This window comes from Dendropsophus ebraccatus, chromosome 14 (genome assembly GCF_027789765.1).
Source record: "Dendropsophus ebraccatus isolate aDenEbr1 chromosome 14, aDenEbr1.pat, whole genome shotgun sequence".
Lineage (NCBI taxonomy): Eukaryota > Metazoa > Chordata > Amphibia > Anura > Hylidae > Dendropsophus > Dendropsophus ebraccatus.
In genome coordinates this window covers 16,597,229-16,621,606 of record NC_091467.1, presented here as the reverse complement: position 1 = coordinate 16,621,606, position 24,378 = coordinate 16,597,229, and the positions used below count along the sequence as shown (strand labels likewise).

Genomic DNA, 24,378 nt, shown 5'->3' with positions numbered 1-24,378 from the left:
TCAGAGGTCAGAGAGGTCAGTGCTGACTGTCAGAGGAGCTAGCCGGGTAATGTAGCTGTAAATTAACTCTTTGTTGTCCTGTTTTGGTGCCTCATCTCCCTCCACCCCTCCCCTCTCCATAAGAGAACCATGAAGACCGGGGAGAGCTTCAAACTGCTTTCTCATGATAAAAATGCATTTTTCGGCTAATAAACCCAATTACAAAGTTTCTTAAAATCGCCTGTACTATTGGTTTCTGCAAAAACATTTTGAATGACCCCCATAACACTAGTGACGAGGTAATGCTGAACCTCTGCAGTAGTATTGTCGTCATACGTTCAGTGCAATGTAGGAAACACTTTATCACTGGACTAGTAGCTGAATATAAGCAAAGACAGGCAATGCAACATTCTTATATCTATTGCTGACCTGCAGACACATACTGAGGTTACTATAAGGCTGTATATAGAGGGAGGTCACTGTGCACAGGAAGGATACAGATGCCCAGCACTATTCCTCCTATGGCCAGGCCGGTTATTATATTTTTAGACCGCAGCCTCCCAGAGTTCTTCGCCCAGTAAGCCGCCTGACTCCTCCGCTGAAGCTCCATCTGCTCTCTAAGCTTCGCATCCATAGAGCTTGACCCCTGCGTGTTTCCGTTCTCCGCCATGTCTAGCTGTCAACAGCGCCGGTCTGTGACGTCATCTGCAAGTGCCCGCGCATGCGCGCTACTCGCTGATGCTAGTGAGACTGGCGTTTTGCCAACAGTTAATATGGCGCCGCTGCAGATTCTCTTGTCTGATTTACGTAGCTAACTTAATTTCTGCTTATAAAAAAGATAAAGTTACCATAAAGTAATTGGGTTATTTATATGTAGGGAAGCTGAGTAGTTTTATTGCAGGGGTAGGGAACCTTGGCTCTCCAGCTGTTGCACAACTACCACTCCCATCATGCCTGGACAGCCAAAGCTAAAGCTTTGGCTGTCCAGGCATGATGGGAGTGGTAGTTGTGCAACAGTTGGAGAGCCAAGGTTGCCTACCCTTGTTTGATTGGAAATAAAGAGCTTAGCAGCCATTCATTTAATTTTCAACCTGTTCCTAATGGTGCGTTTACACAAAATGATAATTGGCCCGATCGTACGATTAACGATGTCGGAGTAACGATTTTTTTTTCATAACGATCAGCGTTTATACGGTACGATATATCGTACGGAAAATTCGTTTTGCGATCGCTTAAGTTTATCACACATTGGTTAAATCGGCGAACGACTGTTCACACGGAACGATCTGCAAATTTTTTGCGAACGACGATTTGATAACATGTTGAAAGATCAAAATGAACGATTTCCCGTTCGTCGTTTGATCGTTCGCTGCGTTTACACGTACGATTCTCGTTCGAATTCGATCGTTATCGCGCAAATTCGCACGATAATCGTTAGGTGTAAACGCACCTTTACCTATGTAGATTAAGTGCTTAAAGGGGTTATCCAGCGCTACAAAAACATGGCCACTTTTCCCCCTACTGTTGTCTCCAGTTCAGGCGTGGTTTGCAATTAAGCTCCATTTACTTCAATGGAACTGAGTTTGAAACAGTAGTGGGAAAGTGGGCGTGTTTTTGTAGCGCTGGATAACCCCTTTAAAGTGTCACTGTCGTATTTTTTTTTTTTTTTTTTTTCCAGAAATCACTAGTACAGGGGATTTTAAGAAACTATGTAATTGGGTTTATTAGGTAAATATGCCATTATCTGCATTAAAAAAGACTTTCCCCAGGTCCCCCCCCTCCTCTCTCTCATCCACTGCTCATTATCAGGAAATCTCGACTCTTTTACATCAGTCGGGCCCTGTGTAACCTATGGAGAGGGGAGGAGGGAGATTAGTCACCAGCAGAGAGTAGAGAACAAAGGATTACACAGCGGTACCTGTGATAGAGGAGATAGCCCGGTGATGTAGCTGTAAATTAACTCTTTGTTGTCCTGTTTTGGTGCCTCATCTCCCTCCACCCCTCCCCTCTCCATTAAGACTGGGGAGAGCTTCAAACTGCTTTTTCGTGATAAAAATGCATTTTTTGGCTAATAAATCCAATTACAATGTTTCTTAAAATTGCCTGTACTATTGATTTTTGCAAAAAAAAAAAAAAACAATGTAAACAACAGTGACACTTTAAATCAACTGGTGTCAGAAAGTTATTTAGATTTGCAAATTACTTTGCAATCCAATCTTCCAGTACTTATCAGCTGCTGTATGCCCTGCAGGATGTGGTGGGTTCTTTCCAATCTGTGGCAGTGCTCTCTGCTACCACCTCTGTCCATGTCAGGAACTGTCCAGAGCAAGAGAGTTTTTTTTGTGGGAATTTGGTACTGATCTGGACAGTTCTGGACATGGAGAGAGGTGGCAGCAGAGCGCACTGTGTCAGACTGGAAAGAATACACCAACCTACTGCAGGACATACAGCAGCTGATACGTACTGGAAGACTGGAGATTTTTTTAAAGATAGAAAATAATAAATTACAAATATCTGGCACTTTCTGGCACCAGTTGATTTTAAAGAATTTTTTTTTTTTTGCTGAAATGCCCCTTTAAAGAAGCACTCCACCAGGGTGATCAATGCCCCTACTGATCTGACATTGAAAGTATCTGTCTTCAGCTTTAAAGGGGACAAGAAAACATAGTTGATGTCTTCCAGAAATAGTGCCACCTTTGTCCTCAGTTCGTATCTGGTATTGCAGCTCAGTTTTGTGAAAGTGAACGGAGAATACTGTCTGCACTGATCATCCTCTCCATCTTGCACAATCCTATATAATGCATGATAATATTCAGTTTCACATATAATAATATCCAGTCTGCTTTGCTGTGCACAGAAATGGGCCTGAGGAGCACATAGAAGCTGTGGAGAAACTGCAGAAGTCTGTGAAAACTCTTCAGAACTCTTAAAAACAGCCCAGACAGGAGAAAACTCTTCTACTAAAGGCCCTATTCCATGGAAGGATTATCGGTCGTATTCGGCCGATAATCGTCCCGTGGAATAGAAGGCAACGACTTACACAATATTAGGCTGGTGGTTTTAATGTTCTGGCTGGTCAGTGTTTATTCCTATACTTCTGTGTGGTTATAATATGTAACGATCCTGATAACTATTGTTTTATTTCTCAAATAGAATTTGAATAGAATATTGTTAGGGGGTGGTCGTGAAATCCTATATACCTTTCCAGTTAGGCTGGGTTCACACTGCGTTTTTGCAATCCGTTTTTCAATCCGTTTTTGCAAAAAAAATGATGAAAAAAAACAGATGCATATATGTGCATCCGTTTTGATCCGTTTTTCAATTGACTTCCATTGTAAAAAAAAAAAAAAACGGATTAAAAGGGATTCACACAAATGCATCCGTTTTTTGCAAAAAACGGATGAAAAAAAACGGATTGCAAAAACGCAGTATGAACCCAGCCTTACATTTAGTTATCAGTATTGATTATATTCTGGCTTTCCCCTTATGATATTGAAAAGGAACATTCCTCCTACCATAAGGGCAAATTGGCAGCTATTGGTTACATGCCTCATCCCACAAGGACCATGTGTGGTGTCCCACCACGGGTGTTGCTAGTCTGTACACCCCTCACAAAAGCTTGTACTCAAAGTCAAGTGGTAATGAAGTTATGCCTAAGTTTTGCCACTAGATGTCACTAGTATGTATCTTTGTACTTGTATATTGCACAGCTGTAGTGTGTAAAGGGTTATTGCTTGTTTGTGATCTGTGCACCAATGAGAGCTATTCTTTCCTTTCACCTATCTCTATCCTGTGTAAGGGGGACCTGGTCCGTGTAAATGTGGATTTGTTTGTGTCTGCATACAAGGGCTCTTTACAATATTCCTTGTACATGGACATTGTGTGTGTGTGTGGGGGGGGGGGGGGGGGAGTCTATATAGGAGTTTAGTATGTGGACTATATAAATGTGTCTGATGGTCTGTATACAGGGGGACAGGTCTGTGGTTTATATAAATGTCAGTATGGGGGGGGGGGGTGTCTGGGCTATGGGTGGGTTCACACTACGGAATCCGTGCAGATAAGTTCCGGCAGAAATCGTCCCAGCCATAGAATGGTGTCTATGGCAGGGGCAGATATGCGCACGGCCTTGAGCGGGTAAGAGCGACGGAATCCACCGGAACCGTGCGGATTCCATAGTGTGAACCTACTCTAAGGTGTTTTTCAGCTTTGGCTTCATTGTGATGTTGGTGGTGACAGGATTGTGGTGTCACAAGTCACTAGTCCCAGTTAGATTTCTTACAACGCAATGAGCGCCATGGAGATTTCTAGTCATGTGATTTCTGTCACAGCATAAAACAATGTGTAGCTTTAGCTTTAAAGCACAAAGTCATCAATAAAATCCTTGCTTTTCTAGAGAAAAAGAATGTTAAAAAGAAAAAAACAACAACAAGGTATTTCTACTGTATCCTCTTATGCTGAGGTGAATGTATCAAAATAACCAGTATTGTACATGGTATAACCCGACAACTTTCATTCACATCCTGAGGTAGTCGGAGTTTTGAGCTGTGACAGTTCTCCTCAGGATGACGACCACTCCTGAGGCGGCCATCTTGTTCCTGGTCAGGCAGCTGCTGGTGACGATGTCACACAGTGCACAGGAGCCGCAGTCCTGCTGTTCCCTCCTATCAGGGAGGACTTGATGTGATTGGCTAACTGGAGCATGCACTGTGATTGGTTGCTGACAGGACGTGATGCGATTGGTTGCTGCGAGCATGTAATGTGATTGGTTGCTGACAGGACGCGATTTGATTGGTTGTTGAGTCAGTGCTAATTTCTGAGGCTGAGGACCCACTGTCAGGTGTGTGGCCCCTGTGTGCTGTATAGAAAGTACAGTGTTGTGTATGGCGCCTGCAGATATGGGGGTGCAGTGACTTATACAATGTACATGACCCACTCTAGAGGGATTACCTCAGTACAGGCCGCCCTCTCTTCTCCTGACCCAGCAGGTACTGCCACCTGTATCTTGTGCTGCAAGTCCCCTGACTAAGGGCCCTATTCCACCGGACGATTATCGTTTGCATAATTGTTAACAATTAACGCTCTCAAACAACCGCTATTGCGAAAGACCTGAAAACGTTCACTCATTTCCATGGAACGATAATCGTTACTTATGATCATAATTGCGATAGTTTTTTCTTCGCTATTGATTCGCTATTGCGTTCGTATCTATTGCGAACGACCAAACGATGTCTTATTCAATGCAAACGTTTTTCGAACGAGCAACGATAAAAATAGGTCCAGGTCTTATAAAGCGATCAACGATTTCTCGTTCGGTCGTTAATCGTTAACTGCATTTCAATCGAACGACTATCGTTTAGATTCGAACAATTTAACGATAATCTGAACGATAATCGTCCGGTGGAAAAGGGCCCTAAGTGACCAGTGACCCAGGTAGGCGAAAGGGACAGTGTCAATAGGACTGTTATGGTGACCCTAAGGTGGGTGCTAGTTTGGGGTATGCTGTGATAGTGACTAGTTGTGGGGACACTGGTGGGTGCTGGTTTGTTAGACATCAGTTGTGGGGACACCGGTAGTCACCAGTTGTGGGGACACCGGTAGTCACCAGTTGTGGGGACACTATGGTAGGTGCTAGTTTGGGGTATGCTGTGTTAGTCACTAGTTATGGGGACACTGGCGAGTGCTATTACACAGACACTGGTAGTCACTAGTTATGGGGACACTGGCGAGTGCTATTATACAGACACTGGTAGTCACTAGTTATGGGGACACTGGCGAGTGCTATTATACAGACACTGGTAGTCACTAGTTATGGGGACACTGGCGAGTGCTATTACACAGACACTGGTAGTCACTAGTTATGGGGACACTGGCGAGTGCTATTATACAGACACTGGTAGTCACTAGTTATGGGGACACTGGCGAGTGCTATTACACAGACACTGGTAGTCACTAGTTATGGGGACACTGGCGAGTGCTATTACACAGACACTGGTAGTCACTAGTTATGGGGACACTGGCGAGTGCTATTACACAGACACTGGTAGTCACTAGTTATGGGGACACTGGCGAGTGCTATTACACAGACACTGGTAGTCACTAGTTATGGGGACACTGGCGAGTGCTATTACACAGACACTGGTAGTCACTAGTTATGGGGACACTGGCGAGTGCTATTACACAGACACTGGTAGTCACTAGTTATGGGGACACTGGCGAGTGCTATTATACAGACACTGGTAGTCACTAGTTATGGGGACACTGGCGAGTGCTATTATACAGACACTGGTAGTCACTAGTTATGGGGACACTGGCGAGTGCTATTACACAGACACTGGTAGTCACTAGTTATGGAGACACTGTGGCAGGAGGTGTTATGGGGACACTGCCGGGTGCTAGGTATAGGGGCACTGGCAGGTACTGGTTATGGAGACAGTGTGGCGGACACTGGTAGTGGGCACGGCCATGTGTTTAGGGCATTCAATTGGCAGCATTTTAGAGTGACATTTATTGTCTTCCTGAACAAAGTACTGTCATTTCTTAAAGGTTCCTTTCTGTCGTGACACAACGTTTCGGGGGTAGCCCTTTTTCTCACACGCATGAGTCGCGTCACGGCAGAAAGGAACGCCCACTCCACAGTATTTACACCCAATACAAGCCTGAACAGTCCTATGTAAAAGAAACATGCAATATTGAATACAAGAATAAATGAATATTAAAGACAACAAACCGTGAGTCAAACTCTGGTATATAAATACATGAAGCATAAGTCAATATGTTATACGTGCAAGTGCACCAGAAAAATTGGTGTTAGTGAATAGTATGTTAACAGGCCAGTGGAAGCAGAAGTCACTGTTGAACACACATATCTATATAATAAAAATCAAACTCTGTCTGTCTGTCTGTCCTCTATAGACTTCCAAACGCCTGAACCGTTTGACCCCAAATTTGGCACACAGATACATTGGGTGCCCGGGAAGGTTTTAGCGTCCCCGCCAGATGTACAGGAGGGGAGGGGGAGGGGGAAGAGCGGCGCCCCATAGAGATGAATGGGAAAATCTCCTCACTGCAAACACAGGTGATATAATTAGCTGCAGCAGACACGGCAGTTGGAGCCTTAGCAACCAATAGGATTACTGCTTTCATTTTCACAGGGAGCAATGGTTGCTAGGGAAGCTGCCTCACAACATCCACAGTAATAACTGGTAGACCCCCTACTCCATCTATACAGTACATGTATATACAGGACCCCCTACTCCATCTATACAGTACATGTATACAGGGCCCCCTACTCCATCTATACAGTACATGTATATACAGGGCCCCCTACTCCATCTATATAGTACATGTATATACAGGACCCCCTACTCCATCTATACAGTACATGTATACAGGGCCCCCTACTCCATCTATACATTACATGTATATACAGGACCCCCTACTCCATCTATACAGTACATGTATACAGGGCCCCCTACTCCATCTATACATTACATGTATATACAGGGCCCCCTACTCCATCTATATAGTACATGTATATACAGGACCCCCTACTCCATCTATACAGTACATGTATACAGGGCCCCCTACTCCATCTATACATTACATGTATATACAGGACCCCCTACTCCATCTATACAGTACATGTATATACAGGGCCCCCTACTCCATCTATACATTACATGTATATACAGGGCCCCCTACTCCATCTATACAGGACATGTATATACAGGACCCCCTACTCCATCTATACAGTACATGTATATATACAGGACCCCCTACTACATCTATACAGTACATGTATATACAGGACCCCCTACTCCATCTATACAGTACATGTATATACAGGACCCCCTACTCCATCTATACAGTACATGTATATACAGGACCCCCTACTCCATCTATACAGTACATGTATATACAGGACCCCCTACTCCAACTATACAGTACATGTATATACAGGACCCCCTACTCCATCTATACAGTACATGTATACAGGACCCCCTACTCCATCTATACAGTACATGTATATACAGGGCCCCCTACTCCATCTATACAGTACATGTATACAGGAGCCCCTACTCCATCTATACAGTACATGTATACAGGGCCCCCTACTCCATCTATACAGTACATGTATATACAGGGCACTACAGGTATCGCAAACTGTGACTGGGTAACACTGCCACACCAGACCTGACCAATACCGCGATACTGTCATGGATAACACTGTCATACCAGACCTGACCAATACCACCATACTGTGACTGGATAACACTGCCACACCAGACCTGACCAATACCGCCATACTGTGACTGGATAACACTGCCATACCAGACCTGATCAATACTGCCATATACTGTGACTGGATAACACTGCCACACCAGACCTCACCAATACCGCCATACTATGACTGGATAACACTGTCATACCAGACCTGACCAATACCGCCATACTGTGCTGGATAACACTGTCATACCAGACCTGACCAATACCACCATACTATGACTGGATAACACTGCCACACCAGACCTGACCAATACCGCCATACTGTGACTGGATAACACTGCCATACCAGACCTGATCAATACTGCCATATACTGTGACTGGATAACACTTTCACACCAGACCTGACCAATACCGCCATACTATGACTGGATAACACTGTCATACCAGACCTGACCAATACCGCCATACTGTGACTGGATAACACTGCCATACCAGACCTGATCAATACTGTCATATACTGTGACTGGATAACACTGCCACACCAGACCTGACCAATACCGCCATACTATGACTGGATAACACTGTCATACCAGACCTGACCAATACCGCCATACTGTGACTGGATAACACTGCCATACCAGACCTGATCAATACTGTCATATACTGTGACTGGATAACACTGCCACACCAGACCTGACCAATACCGCCATACTGTGCTGGATAACACTGTCATACCAGACCTGACCAATACCACCATACTATGACTGGATAACACTGCCACACCAGACCTGACCAATACCGCCATACTGTGACTGGATAACACTGCCATACCAGACCTGATCAATACTGCCATATACTGTGACTGGATAACACTGCCACACCAGACCTGACCAATACCGCCATACTATGACTGGATAACACTGTCATACCAGACCTGACCAATATCGCCATACTGTGACTGGATAACACTGCCATACTAGACCTGATCAATACTGTCATATACTGTGACTGGATAACACTGCCACACCAGACCTGACCAATACCGCCATACTGTGACTGGATAACACTGCCACACCAGACCTGACCAATACCGCCATACTATGACTGGATAACACTGCCATACCAGACATGACCAATACCGACACACTGTGACTGAATAACACTGCCATACCAGACCTGATCAATACTGCCATATACTGTGACTGGATAACACTGCCACACCAGACCTGACCAATACCGCCATACTATGACTGGATAACACTGTCATACCAGACCTGACCAATACCGCCATAGTGTGACTGGATAACACTGCCATACCAGACCTGATCAATACTGTCATATACTGTGACTGGATAACACTGCCACACCAGACCTGACCAATACCACCATACTGTGACTGGATAACACTGCCACACCAGACCTGACCAATACCGCCATACTATGACTGGATAACACTGTCATACCAGACCTGACCAATACCGCCATAGTGTGACTGGATAACACTGCCATACCAGACCTGATCAATACTGTCATATACTGTGACTGGATAACACTGCCACACCAGACCTGACCAATACCACCATACTGTGCTGGATAACACTGTCATACCATACCTGCCCAATACCACCATACTGTGACTGGATAACACTGCCATACCAGACCTGACCAATACCGCTATACTATGAATGGAAAAAACTGCTATACCAGACCTGACCAATACCGCCATACTGTAACTGGATAACACTGCCATACCAGACCTGACCAATACCGCCATACTGTTACTGGATAACACTGCCATACCATACCTGACCAATACCGCCATGCTGTGACTGGATAACACCACTATACCATACCTGACCAATACCACCACACTGTGACTGGAGAACAACGCCACACCAGACCTGACCAATACCGCCATACTGTGACTGGATAACACTGCCATACCAGACATGACCAATACCGACACACTGTGACTGAATAACACTGCCATACCAGACCTGACCAACACCGCCATACTGTGACTGGATAACACCGATATACAAGACCTGACCAAAGATTTTCTGGCAAGTCTGAATGGGAGGGTACTGCCCCTCTGCAAGGTGCTACCCTACGCACCAGACCATGGGTGCCTAATGGTAAATACGACCCTGCAGGTATACAGGACACTACAGGTATACAGGACCCCAAAACTATACACTACAAGTGCACAGGACCTCCACCAACTATATACTACAGGTATACAGGACCCCAAACTTTACACTACAGGTATACAGGACCCCAAAACTATACAATACAGGTATACAGGACCTCCAACAACTATATACTACAGGTATACAGGACCCCAAACTATACACTACAGGTATACAGGACCCCAAAACTATACACTACAGGTATACAGGAACTCCACCAACTATATACTACAGGTATATAGGACCCCAAACTATGCACTACAGGTATACAGGACCTCAAAACTATACACTACAGGTATACAGGACCTACACCAACTCTATACTACAGATATACAGCACCTTCACCAACTCTTTACTACAGGTATACAGGACCCCAAAGCTATATACTACAGGTATACAGGAACTCCGCCAACTATATACTACAGGTATACAGGACCCCAAACTATACACTACAGGTATACAGGACCCCAAAGCTATATACTACAGGTATACATGAACTCCACCAACTATATACTACAGGTATATAGGACCCCAAACTATACACTACAGGTATACAGGACCTCCATCAACTCTATACTACAGTTATACAGGACCCTCAAACTATGCACTACAGGTATACAGGACCCCCGAACTATATACTACAGGTATACAAGACCTCCACCAATTATACACTACAGGTATCTAGGACCCTTAAACTATAAACTACAGGTATACAAAGCCTCCACTAACTATACATTACAGGGATACAGCACCAACTATATACTACAGGTATACAGGACCCCCGAACTATACAGTAAAGGGATACAGGACCTTCACCAACTGTACACTGCAGGTATACAGGACCTCCCTCAACTATACACTAGAGGTATACAGCCCCCCCAACTATGCACTACAGATATGCGAGACCCCTTAAAACTATACATTGTGGGTATACAGAACCCCTCCAACTATGCACTACAGGTATACACTAATTCCACTGATTAACTTAGATGAAACAATACCTTTAGCTTGGCCTCCTGGGCACCTTAGAACAAATCTAATTAATACACTGACACTTTATACCCGGGCAGCGCCAGGTACATTTTCTAGTCTACTATATTACAAAGGAATAGTGGACATTACACTCACACAGCAATACATAATATTGTGGATAGCCAGGTGGGCCATATGGTCTGTGTATACAGTGATGCTGTGTAGTGCCTCTCTAATCCGACTGTGTGAATGAATAATAGCTGAAACTAGTCAAAACCAGAGAAAGTCATTGTCATTTTCATTGTCATTGTCATTCTTTATTACACAGCATTAGGTGGTGAGTCTTGTGTGACTGGCATCGCCGCCCTCCACTATACAGAATGGCTGCCAGTGCCCATACTCATTAGAAAAGAAGTTGAGATCCGACACATGAAAAGTTTTATTTTTAATTACAGTGATGATTTAAAGTATCTATATGATCCCCCGATATACAACCTTTGGTAAATGAAAAACTGTGGAGCAAAACCTAACACCTTATTGTCTAATATGTTGACATTGTGTTAGACAAATTGTGAATGAACATTTCATGCGTACATGAAGCATAAACCATAAAAACGAAGACAACATGTTTCTAGACAGATCAGTGTTGCATAGTTGCTAACTGTCCAGACTTTTAAGGGACAGTCGGAGAAAAACTTCTTTGCTGGGACTGGGGAGGAGGTGGCTGAGGGAAAAGACGTCCACTCACCTCCCCGATCCCAGCGGCGGGTCCCGCATCGCGGCGCTCCGGTCCCCTGCTGCTTCCTGGTGTCTGATGCGGGCCCGAGCCCGAAGGCCAGAGCCAGTCAGTTACAGAGGCGGGATCTGAGCGGACTTGAAACTGATCCCACCTCACTGACTGGCTGAGCGGACCTGAGACGTCACGTCTCGGGCCCGTGTCAGACACCAGGAAGCGGCCGGGAACCAGGCACCAGAGTGCCGCGATGCGGGACCCGCCACTGGAACCGGGGAGGTGAGTGGACGTCTTTTCCCTCAGCCACCTCCCCCCCCCCCCGCTGGAGTACCCCTTTAAATAGTGCACTGACAGAGGGAGGAACCATTGGTATTCTGCCTCTGGCCACAAGAGGGTGCTCTCACTCACTTGCCTGCAGCGCTCCTCTGGTGACTCATCTCCTTCTGCTTGAGTGACATCACTCATGCACCACCAGAGGAGTGCTGCAGGCAGGTGAGTATGGCTTTGTTTCTGTTTTTAAATTACACATAGGGAAGATGGAGTACATTGGAGGCCCACGTACATGACATATTAGGGGAGCTATAGCACTTGACATGTCAATTCTTTGGTCAGACAGCGGAATTTGCCCGACCACAGAATGGAGTCTGAGGCATAGGCGGAGATGCCTGCAAGCGGGGGCGAGATTCTGCCCGGATTCCGTAGTGTGAATCCACCCTATTCTTCTGAATATATTAGCGCAGTATAAATTATAATACATTATTATTGTTTTTATATTATCAAAATACAAAGCTAAATAATAAAAAAAACAATGGGGGAGATTTATCAAAGGGTTGAAAATATAGACGGGTGTAAACTGCCCACAGGAACCAATCAGTAACCAGCTCTGGTAAAATGGAAGCTGAGCTGTTATTGGTTGCTATGGGCAGTTCACACCAATGCATATTTTACACCCTTTGATAAATCTGGGCCAGTATAACTTTGTCGGTATGACTGCTAGCTCTAAACGCCCTGCCCTCTCAGATCTTGAGAATAGGGACCTGGGTTTTGTTTTGGAACAGAGAGGTGAGTTGTGCTTGTGCGCAGCTGCTCCAGTCATTGTCTATGGAGCTGCCAGAGATGGCTGAGCACTCCACCACCCCTTGGCGATACAACACTTAATGTGATCTAAGTTTATATACTGTATGTCAACATTTTTTACATGGAACACTTTTGTACACTAAGCTGTAGCCAGGTTTTCCAGGACTCCCTAGGGCTGCATCCAACTTCTTCAGCCACCGCTAATCAAATGCTGCACAGTCAGACCCGACCATGCTCCAGTTGCTCTCATCTCTAATCGTGATGTCTTTTACAGTGAGTTGTTACGGTTGAAGAATGAACCAACTTCTGCTTAAGTCAAAGAGAGCTTCACAACCTGGCACCATATTCGGAATAGCCCCTCATGAAGTGATAGAAGATATTCTAATTTGCTTGGTGAATGACAATGAGAATACTCTAGATCACTTATCGGAGCATGCAGGCTCCTTTAAACAGCCAAAAGTGATAGGTAAGTACTTAGGTCAGCCAATTACTGTCCGGGACTACCGATGCCAGTGATTGGCTGAGCGGTCTGTCAGCTGGGACAGGCCGCTCTGAAGCTGCAGCGCGTGGGACCGGGAAGAAGCATGCAGAGCGCAGGAGGAGACTCTGAACGTTGAGAAGTAATGTAAACTTTTTGCTGAAACGTCAGTCGCCAGCCACGCATCGCTATAACACGTAGCGATGCGCGGTCGGTGCCCGATGATTTTAGGTCAAGGCCTAAAGAAACGACCAGACAATAATCGTTTCATCAACTGATCATTGTCTCTATTACACGGAGCGATAATTCACCGAATCAGGCTGATGCGCCCGATTATCGCTCTATGTAATAGGCCCTAAGAATGATAGCTATACTTAAATGGAGCATATATATATATATATATATATTTATTTGGAATAAATCTACAGTGGTACCTCCGTTCTCAAACTGCTTGGAACTCAAAATGTATTTTCAAGGAAAGTTTGCTTTGGTTCTCAAACACTTTTCCGGCCCCCATTCTTGAAGTACTCGGTATCTGAACGTTTTTGCGAGCATGGATGGTGGGTTGTACCTGGTTAGTTTAGCACTGGTGAGGCTTCACATACAGCACAGTACAGTATAAGACTGCTGGAGTGCATATACAGTACAGTGGTAGTACAGTCAGTGCACCACCATCTCCCATCCATTACAGTGCTGGGATGGGGAGGCACTCTATACAGTATGAGAGAGGGGTTGGTGACTACTGTATTATAATTGCTGGTTTTGTTGAATGTTTCTTATGTATAATACACAGTATAGTGCTGTTCTGTCCTGTACTGGGCACATATCAATGTAATATATGGGTACTGTAGGTAATTATTGGTGGGTGCTGGAACCAATTAAACACCTTTACATTATTTCCTATGGGAAGACACTGCTTGGTTGTCAAACTGCCTTCCGGAACCAATTAAGTTCGAGAACTGAGGTACCACTGTATAACTTTTCTATTTTATCAACACATATATATTACTATTAGTAGTAGTATTATAATTCTTATTGTTATTACAGAGCTGGTCTTCCTATTGTCAGAGCACTGGCGTCAGGACAACTCCACCAAATACCAGGCGGTGGAATTGTTAGACAGGTATGGATATAATTTCATTGCCTGAAATTATTTTTATTTCCTGGAGTCTGTAGGCAGCACAACATTTGTGTGCTGCCTTAGGCCCAACAGGAAATTTATAATTTTGAATACTGTCAGGTATATCAGGTATTTCTAGACTGTCATTGCAGTCCTGATGGTAACAGTAGTAAGCACTCTCTGTTTCAGGTTCATGATCCTGCGTGTAGAGGAGCTATATAAATCCAGTGCTGAAAGCCAGAATGTAATGCAAGTCAAGATGTGGGACTCTGCAAAAGCCGGTCTGTGTGATATGTTTATGCTCCATTTGGCGTCCTGTATACAGATCACAAGCAAGTTACATTTCCACTCTAATGTAAGACATTTAATGTATTATTACAGGGAACCAGACAGCAGGAATAAGGCTAATAGACCAAGGGCAATGCACCATTGTGGTTATAGCAAGGTCCCCACCTTGTTTTGTAGTTCGTAGTTTTTGCAAAGTCTAAAACTATACTTTTTAATACAGCGTGTGTCCTATGCAGATCATGCAATGTAGCCATTATGGTGCATGTAGTCAGACTATTTGCATGTAGTCAGAGTGATTTTTCTGTATTCATACCTCTAATTGCCCCTCTGCCTGTAGAGACATGGCTGTGAGATTGTATAATTTCATTCTCAGGTATTTACAGTAATCTATTGTGGAAGTCCACATATAAAATCTGCAACTTTAAAAATAACCAATACGGGGCTGAGGTATAAAGTATCAACTAATGTGAGAAAAGTATAAAGATTTGTAACTTGCTTCTGTTTTAAAATCTTAAGACTTCCAGTACTTTTCAGCTGCTGTATGTCCTGCAGGAAGTGGTGTATTCTTTCCAGTCTGACACAGTGCTCCCTGCTGCCACTTCTGTCCATGTCAGGAACTGTCCAGAGCAGGAGAGGTTTTCTATGGGGATTTGCTGCTGCTCTGACAGAGGTGGCAGCAGAGTGTCAAACTGAAAAGAATAAAACACTTCTTGCAGGACATACAGCAGCTGATAAGTACAGGAAGACTTTAGATTTTTAAATAGAAGTAATTTACAAATCTTACAAATTTCTGGTACTAGTTGATTTAAAAGGAAAAAACATTTAGTACCCCTTTAAAGGTATATAAGCAAAAGATAATATTATAAAATACATATATATGTATAATGTAGCTTTGTTGTCCATTGCAGATTATCAACAACCACATGGTTGTGCAGTTTCTGGGATCGGCAGGATTTCCTTACAAAAAAGAAGATATTCTGAGATCGGAATTAACAGTGTTAACAACTCTTCATTTCTGCATAAATATCCACTCTCCTTTTACATATATAGAAATGCTTCTTGAAGTATTAGGTAGGTAATGTAACACTAGGACTTACTGTTACATGACATTTTCATATGTCCAATGGTTTAAAGGGGGTGTTCAGCCTCAGAGAAAAAATGGGTAAGGGTGGCATGAAAACAAAAAAATACTCACCTGCCCATTCCAAAGTTCCCAATCCATGCTACTCCTGTGCCATGTTAACCCTGCGGGAACTGCAGTTTGCAGCTGATAAGTGCTGAAAGACTTGACATTTTTTGATAGAAGTAAATAACAAATCTACACTATCTTGTACCAGTGGATTTGAAAAAAAAAAAAAAACATTTTGGTGAACAACCCCTTTAAAGTAGAAGTCTGGCAAAAATTTTTATTAAAGTATTGTATTGCCCCCAAAAGTTATAAAAATCACCAATATTCACTTATTACAGGAAATTCTAATAAAGTGCTTTTTTCCCTGCACTTACTACTGCATCAAGGCTTCACTTCCTAGATAACATGGTGATGTCACTTCCTGGATAACATGGTGATGTCACTTCCTGGATAACATGGTGATGTCACTTCCTGGATGACATGGTGATGTCACTACCCGACTCCTAGAGCTGTGCGGGCTGTGGCTGCTGGAGAGAATGATGGCAGAGGGATGCTCAGTGTCCCTCCAGTGCCCTGTGTCCCAGTGCCCATGTTATCCAGGAAGTGACATCATCATGTTATCCAGGAAGCGACATCACCATGTTATCCAGGAAGTGACATAACCATGTTATCCAGGAAGTGACATCACCATGTTATCCAGGAAGTGACATCACCATGTTATCCAGGAAGCGACATCACCATGTTATCCAGGAAGTGACATAACCATGTTATCCAGGAAGTGACATCACCATGTTATCCAGGAAGTGACATCACCATGTTATCCAGGAAGTCACTTCCTAGATAACATGGTGATGTCACTTCCTGGATAACATGGTGATGTCACTTCCTGGATAACATGGTGATGTCACTTCCTGGAGAACATGGTAATGTCACTACCCGACTCCCAGAGCTGTGCAGGCTGTGGCTGCTGGAGAGGATGATGGCAGGGGGGCACCTTGATGCAGTAGTAAGTGCAGGGAAAAGAAGCACTTTATAAGTATTTCTGGTAATAAGTGTATATTGGTGATTTGTATAACTTGTGGGGGTCAATACAATACTTATAAAAATTTTCGCTGTTTTCCATCTACAGGAAATAATGGCTCTTCCCTGAGACTGAAGGACGTGCAGGATATGTGTGTAATGGTCTTGGATTTGGTTTATTTACAAAGAAATCCCATGTTTGAAGCAGTTCTAAAGGCATTTGTGGATCCTTCTACACAAACTAGTATTCAAAGGTAAGGATTAGAGATGAAAGCACATCAAGCGTGCTCGAGTCCGATCGTTCGGCATTTGAATACCGGTGGCTGAAGAAGTTGGATGCAGCGCTAGGTGAGTCTGGGAAAACATGGATACAGCCATACGCCTATATTTTGGACATTAGCTCAAATTAAAATAGCTTTTGTTTTGGATGATAACTTTTACTGTTGCCCAGAAGCAGCTACAAACATAGCAAAAAAATGACTACAGAAAGGTAGAAAAAGAGTGACACAAAATGTCACGGAAGAAAAAATGGGTTTGAAAAATTGGGAAATTTTAGACCCATTTTGCCTAAAAAAACAACTGTTTTATGAGGGTCATAAACAACATGTGAATAAAGCCTTAGGCCATGTGCAGAAAGATAAAATCGGACGTTACATAGTTTATACGGTTGAAAAAAGAGGCATGTCCATCAAGTTCAACCAAGGAGGAGATGGATGCAGGAAAGGGGGATATACAAGGAGGAGATGGATGCAGGAAAGGGGGATATACAAGGAGGAGATGGATGCAGGAAAGGGGGATATACAAGGAGGAGATGGATGCAGGAAAGGGGGGATATACAAGAAGGGGATGGTTACAGGGAAAGGGGGATATACAAGGAGGGGATGGTTACAGGGAAAGGGGGATATACAAGGAGGAGATGGTTACAGGGAAAGGGGGGTATACTGTACAAGGAGGAGATGGTTACAGGGAAAGGGGATATGCAAGGAGGGAATGGATACAGGGAAGGGGGATATACAAGGAGGAGATGGTTACAGGGAAAGGGGATATACAAGGAGGGAATGGATACAGGGAAGGGGGGCGGATGATGATAGGTTTTATACATATGCATTTATGTTATTTTGGTCTAAGAACTTGTCTATGCCGCTTTTAAAGCCCTTTATGGCTGCTCACACATAGTATTTCAGTCAGTCAGTATTTTTTCTACCAAAACCAGGAGTGGGTTAAAAAACACAGAAACTGTGCAAATCTTCACATTAACCCCTTAACGACCGCGGGCTTATATTTACGCCCTGCGGTCGTTAAGGACGTTCAGAGCGGGGTCACGCGGCGGCCGCGCTCTGAACCACGGCGGTCCCGGGTGCCGCTTGTAGCACGGGACCGCAGGTATTAGTACAGTAATCGGTAATTAATACAGTAATCGGATGCAGCTGTAAAAGTTCACAGCTGCATCCGATTACCATTTGCAGCGTCATCCCTGGTGTCTAGTGGGGGATATCGCTCCTCCGGGACGTTGTCCCGGAGGAGCGATCTCCGTTTCTGAAGCCGGCCGGGGACCGCTCCAAGATGGCGCCGTCCTCGGCTCGGCACTCGTTTACTTCCGGCTGCAGCAGCCGGAAGTAAACGAGTGCCTATCTCATGGATCTCTGCAGCATATCTATGCTGCAGAGATCTCTATGAGAGATCAGTGCACTTAAACTAGAAGTCCCCTAGGGGGAATAACCCTAACCCCAAGGGAAATAACCCTAACCCCATGGAGGCTTCTAGTATAAGTGTAAAAGTAAAAAAAAAAGTATTGTTATTAGTAAAAATCCCCCTCCCCTAATAAAAGTCTGAATCACCCCCCTTTTCCCAGGTAATTAATAAAAGTAAATAAATAAATAAATAAACATGTTTGGTATCGCCGCGTGCGTAATCGCCCGAACTATTAATTAATCACATTCCTGATCTCACACGGTAAACTGCGTAAGCGCAAAAAAATCCCAAAGTGCAAAATTGCGCATTTTTGGTCGCATCAAATCCAGAAAAATGTAATAAAAAGCGATCAAAAAGTCGCATATGCGCAATCAAGGTACCGATAGAAAGAACACATCATGGCGCAAAAAATGACACCTCACACAGCCCCATAGACCAAAGGATAAAAGCGCTATAAGCCTGGGAATGGAGCGATTTTAAGGAACGTATACTTGTAAACAATGGTTTTAATTTTTTACAGGCCATCAGATAAAAGAAAAGTTATACATGTTATATATTGTTTTAATCGTAACGACTTGTGGAACATATATAACAAGTCAGTTTTACCCCAGGGCGAACGGCGTAAAAACACATATCCACTAAAAACACAAAATGTGGGTTTTCAATTTCACCACACATTGAATTTTTTCTTGCTTTTGCAGTGTACTGTATGCAAAAATTCAGCCTGTCATTGCAAAGTACAATTAGTGGCGCAAAAAATAAGGGCTAATGTGGGTTTCTAGGTGAAAAAATGCAACTGCTATGGCCTTTTATGCACAAGGAGGAAAAAACGAAAACGCAAAAATCAAAATTGCCCCGGTCCTTAAGGGGTTAAAATTTTGCCCTGTCAACTCCACTCCTGATTTTGCTTGAAAAAATACTGACGGAAATACTATGTGTGAACATAGCCATAATATGAGCTTGAGTTTGTAATGATGTGGAGAAGAAGTGATACGTCACTTTTTTTCTGTGCTGTTCCCCATCACCCATTAATGTCAATGGGAGTGGGGGTTTCAAAGCTGACACCACATGGTTCATGGCGCAGAAAACAGCATTTTTTTTTTCCACTAAAAAACCCAGTAGATTACGTCTGTGTGAACATGCCCTTAAAGTGTCACTGTCGTTACAAAAAAGTCTTGACGTGTCATAAAGCTCTATGGAGCCTGACTCTTTTTTCTAAGCGGGGAGAGGATGCGCTGCAGTGTGGTCTTCTCCCCGCTCGTTCTCCCAATCAGTACGAGTCTGAACACTCAGATCCGGACCAAGCAAAACTTTTGACATGTCTCTATGACGCGTTTTTATTAAATAGTTTTTTGTATTGACAGTGACACTTTAAAGGGAATCTGTCAGCACCTGGAGTGTAGTATAATTGTGCATCCTCTTGTGTGCATGGTCCCTGTTAACAAAGCCTCCATCAAGTAGATTTTTTTAAAAACACACTCTACCAAGTGTCAAAGAGTCATGACTTGGCTTGTGCCGCACCTTGGCACGTCTCACCACTACACCTCCTCCCCGTATTCATGCATGTATACCTATTAGCCTGCCTCCTGCTCCCCGTTGCTTTCATGTAGTAGCAATGGCCGCCCGATTTGCCAGCTTGCCCCTGGCGATGATTCCCTCCGGGGGCGCGCAAAAGCGGCGCACGCACATTAAACGTTTTAACTCAGGTCATTGGCTTCAGGCCCTTAGCTTGCGTGCGACGCTTTTCCTATGGTGCATGCGCAAACGGCGTTACCTGTTGCGCACCCCCAGACGGGATTGTTGGTATGCGCCCCTTGCCAGCAACAGCGCATGCATGCAACTACATAAAGGCAACAGGGAGCAGGAGGCAGGCTAATACGGGGAGGAGAAAGTGGTGGTGAGGCGTGCCAAGGTGCGGCATAAACCAATCCACTACTCCTCTTTGACACTTGGTTAGAGTGTGTTTTTTTTTTTTAAATCTACTGCATGGAGGCTTTGTTAACAGGGACCATGCACACATGGGGATTCACACTTATACTACACTGTTAGCACCTCGGTTCCGGGTGCTGACAGATTCCCTTTAAGGTTAAAGTTTCCTCGTCATATAACAAAAGATTTAAGATGTCACAGAGATATATAAAAAGTTTTAAATCTGTCAGACCTCTACAATTATTACAACAAGCAGGGAAAGCGCATGGCCTTAGTTCCCTGCAATCTCTGTCCAGTTGCAGGAGACAATATAAAACTTTAAGGCATCTCTTGCAACTGGTTGTATTTCACAATGGACCAGGGAGTGAAGAGCACAGCCATGTGCTTCTCCGGACTCACTCTAATATTTGTTGACACAACCACAATTTTAAATTTTTCTTATTAATAATTCATTACATTGTTTGGTTAGGAGCAACTTTCTTAAAGTAAAAGAGGATCAGATGCTCTTGGCCACAGGAGTCATTTCTGCCAGCACCTCCATAATAGACCGAGACTTGTGGAATGAGGTAACCGACCATCAGCCCATTACACACAACATTTTTTTCAATCAACTAGCAAGAAATATTCTATATGTATAAAACTGTTTAGGCTGGGTTCACACTACGTATATTTCAGTCAGTATTGTGGTCCTCATATTGCAACCAAAACCAGGAGTGGATTAAAAACACAGAAAGGATCTGTTGACACAATGTTGAAATTGAGTGGATGGCCGACATTTAATGGCAAATATTTGCTGTTATTTTAAAACAACGGCTGTTGTATTGAAATAATGGCCGTTATTTACTGTTATATGGCGGCCATCCACTCAATTACAACATTGTGTGAACAGATCCTTTCTGTGTTTTTAATCCACTCCTGGTTATGGTTGCAATATGAGGACCACAATACTGACTGAAATATACGTAGTGTGAACCCAGCCATAATCTGTAAGAAGCAAGCAACAGGACGTAGATCTGGGATGGGGAACCTTTGGCCCTTCAGCTGTTGCAATACTACAACCCCCATCATGGCTTAACAGCCAAAGCTTTAGCATGATGGAAATTATAGTTTTGCATTAGCTGGAGGGCTGAAGGTTCCCCATTACAGGTGGCTGAAGAAGTTGTATGCAGCCCTGGGAGTACGTAAAAAAAAGGTGGATACAGCCATAGGCCGGATCCATGTTTTTCCAGACTCTCTAGGGCCGCTTCCAACTCCTTCAGCCAGCAGTAATCAAATACAGAACAATCAGACTTGAGCCTGCTCCACTTGCGCTCATCTCTACTCTGCTATGAAAGCCATCTCAGACATGTGATCATGCTGCAGCTCGTCACATCATATAATGAATTGGTCAAACTTTATAGGACATTCAGGCTAGATACACACTGGGTTGGGTTCTATGGAAATTCTTGTGGCATAGAAATCCTAAAGGCTAAAAGGTACATTGAAAAAGCGCCATACTCATCACACATTGCATGGTGGGGGCATTTCATATTGGCACAAGGTGGAAATTGCAAGGTAGGAAAGAGAGAAGTAGCAAATAATGAGGGAAAATTATCAATGTTTTTGTGCAGATTTTAACAAAACAATTGTTGCAACTGTTTGACCAATCGCTTGTGCTGCTTTTTTATACTGATAAAAGCATTAAAGGGGTATTCTGTGCAGAATTAAATTTTAATATGTAGCTGCCCAGACACAGAACATAAACAGCTTATTGTTACCTTTCCAAACTTCCTCTGGTGTCCTCCTCCGTCCCTGACTGAAAGATGCCGCCTCCACTTCCGAGTAAGACTCGTCTGGCCGTGACAGCCCGCTCAGCCAATCACTGGTCGCAGTGCTGTCCTGTCTCAATCAGTGATTGGTTGAGCGGGCTGTCACTGCCAGACAAGTCTTTTTCGGAAGTGGAGGCAGAATCATTCAGCTGCGGGCCGATGATCATGTAGGATGACACCTGGGGAGCATGGAAAGATAAGAATAGGCTGTTTGTTATGTTTTGCGCCTGGGCAGCAACATATTAGAAGTTTAAGGAGAAGTCCCATGGAATGTCAAAAACTACAGACAGCCTGGTGGGGGCAGGAAGGGCGCGCCATCGTGCCTACGATGCACTGGTCCCGGGTCCCATTCACATCAGCCGCTGACTTGCAGCTCTGCTAGCTGCAATGCCACGACCCCAGCTGAATGATTGCCCACCCAACCAATCAGTGACTGGGGCGGGACACCGCCCTAGAAACTGACTGGCTGAGCTGTGACGTTTCAGCTGGTGAAGCCGGGTACTTGACGTACCCAGCTGCCAGCCGGCTGCTGTGAACGGGACCCAGGAGCGGCGCATCGGAGGCACGAGGACAGGTGAGTTCACGTCTTAATTACTTTCCTGCCCTCACCAGTCTGCCTGCAGTTTTTGTCCTCCCATGGGACTTCTCCTTTAATTCTGAGCGGAATACCCCCTTTAAATCCCCTCTGATGTCTTCTTGCCAATAAGAAATATTTGTGTCATGTTTTCCCCCCTGCCGATTAAGCACTGCATTGACGTAGGTGTATAGTAACATGCTGCTAAATGTTGGGAAGTCAATAGTTCCTGCTGTTACAATGCAGGCATTTTCCAAAATTGCCTGGATACAAGCCAAACCCCTGCCGGCAGCTGAGAAAGAATTACCAAAACTCACTGGCTTCATTAAAGTACTGGAAATTTTTCAAAAAGACACTTCTGCCCTGTTGTCCTCTCAGCAGTTAGGATTTACTATGTTCTTTATCCACTTTTTAAAATATTTTTTTTCCTTTCTATATATTTTCCCTATAGGTTCAGGAGCATTTAAGTAACATCACTGGCATCACTGTGAACTCTGTGTTTGATATGTGCTCTGCGATCCTGACGCATTGTGTTGGAGAAGCCCAACCTACTCCAATCTGATCACTCAGTATTTGGTTACCGATGGCTGAAAAAGTTGGATGCAGCACAAGAGAGTCCAGGAAAACATGAATACAGCTTATGGCCTATAGTTGTATCCATGTTTCCTGCACTCCCTAGGGCTACATCCAACTTCTTCAGCCACCGGTAATCAAATGCCAGACGGTTGGACTTCAGTCCTTCAGTTCTTTCCTATTACACTATTTATGTGATAAGTATAATAAACTTATGTTGTACCAAACATTTTTGAGGAGTAATAAATCCATGTAGTTATAGCTAAAATACAGATTCTTTCTTTTCTGAAACATAAGAGTAAAGCGTGTGATGCTGGGCTTTCTTTCTGGATGTATTTGGCCTACAGACACATTAACAAGATGGCGTCAGAGTATTCGATCAAACAGACAACACAGACAGTAGCCAGAGGTAAAATAGCATCTGCCTAGAAGGGGTGATCAGAGGTGTAACCTGAAGACACTGAGCCCCAGTGCAAAATCTATAACACCCTATGGCTATGTTCACACAACGTATGTTTTGTGCAAATTGCAACAACGGCGGTGATTCATGCAAAACATACGTTGCATTTCAAGGTATGGAATCCTGGCTGG

At 44.0% G+C, this 24,378-nt stretch overlaps 1 protein-coding gene across 7 annotated transcripts; it reads left to right on the top strand.

The window, feature by feature from the left end:
• The first annotated feature begins 750 nt into the window (after positions 1-750).
• Positions 751-23,813, top strand: CNTD1 (cyclin N-terminal domain containing 1). 7 transcript variants are annotated; one of them, XM_069952983.1, is made up of 9 exons: positions 4,741-4,964; positions 6,523-6,707; positions 13,451-13,642; positions 14,702-14,777; positions 14,964-15,129; positions 15,971-16,133; positions 17,321-17,465; positions 21,302-21,398; positions 23,666-23,813. In XM_069952983.1, the coding sequence occupies exons 3-9, from the start codon at positions 13,471-13,473 to the stop codon at positions 23,774-23,776; spliced, it is 930 nt and encodes a 309-aa protein (XP_069809084.1). In that variant the 5' UTR covers positions 4,741-4,964; positions 6,523-6,707; positions 13,451-13,470; the 3' UTR covers positions 23,777-23,813. The 7 variants fall into 7 exon arrangements, with proteins under 7 accessions (XP_069809085.1, XP_069809084.1, XP_069809089.1 ...); XM_069952984.1 differs by lacking the exons at positions 4,741-4,964; positions 6,523-6,707 and adding an exon at positions 751-833; XM_069952988.1 differs by lacking the exon at positions 6,523-6,707.
• Positions 23,814-24,378: the final 565 nt, after the last annotated feature.

What these genes read in the sequence shown, in the direction of transcription:
- CNTD1 (XM_069952984.1), top strand. Translation starts at nt 13,471, where the DNA reads ATGAACCAACTTCTGCTTAAGTCAAAGAGAGCTTCACAACCTGGCACC. An exon ending in GCGGTGGAATTGTTAGACAG is followed by an intron (nt 14,778 to 14,963) that starts GTATGGATATAA and finishes TCTCTGTTTCAG; the next exon opens with GTTCATGATCCTGCGTGTAG. An exon ending in ACACAAACTAGTATTCAAAG is followed by an intron (nt 17,466 to 21,301) that starts GTAAGGATTAGA and finishes TTGTTTGGTTAG; the next exon opens with GAGCAACTTTCTTAAAGTAA.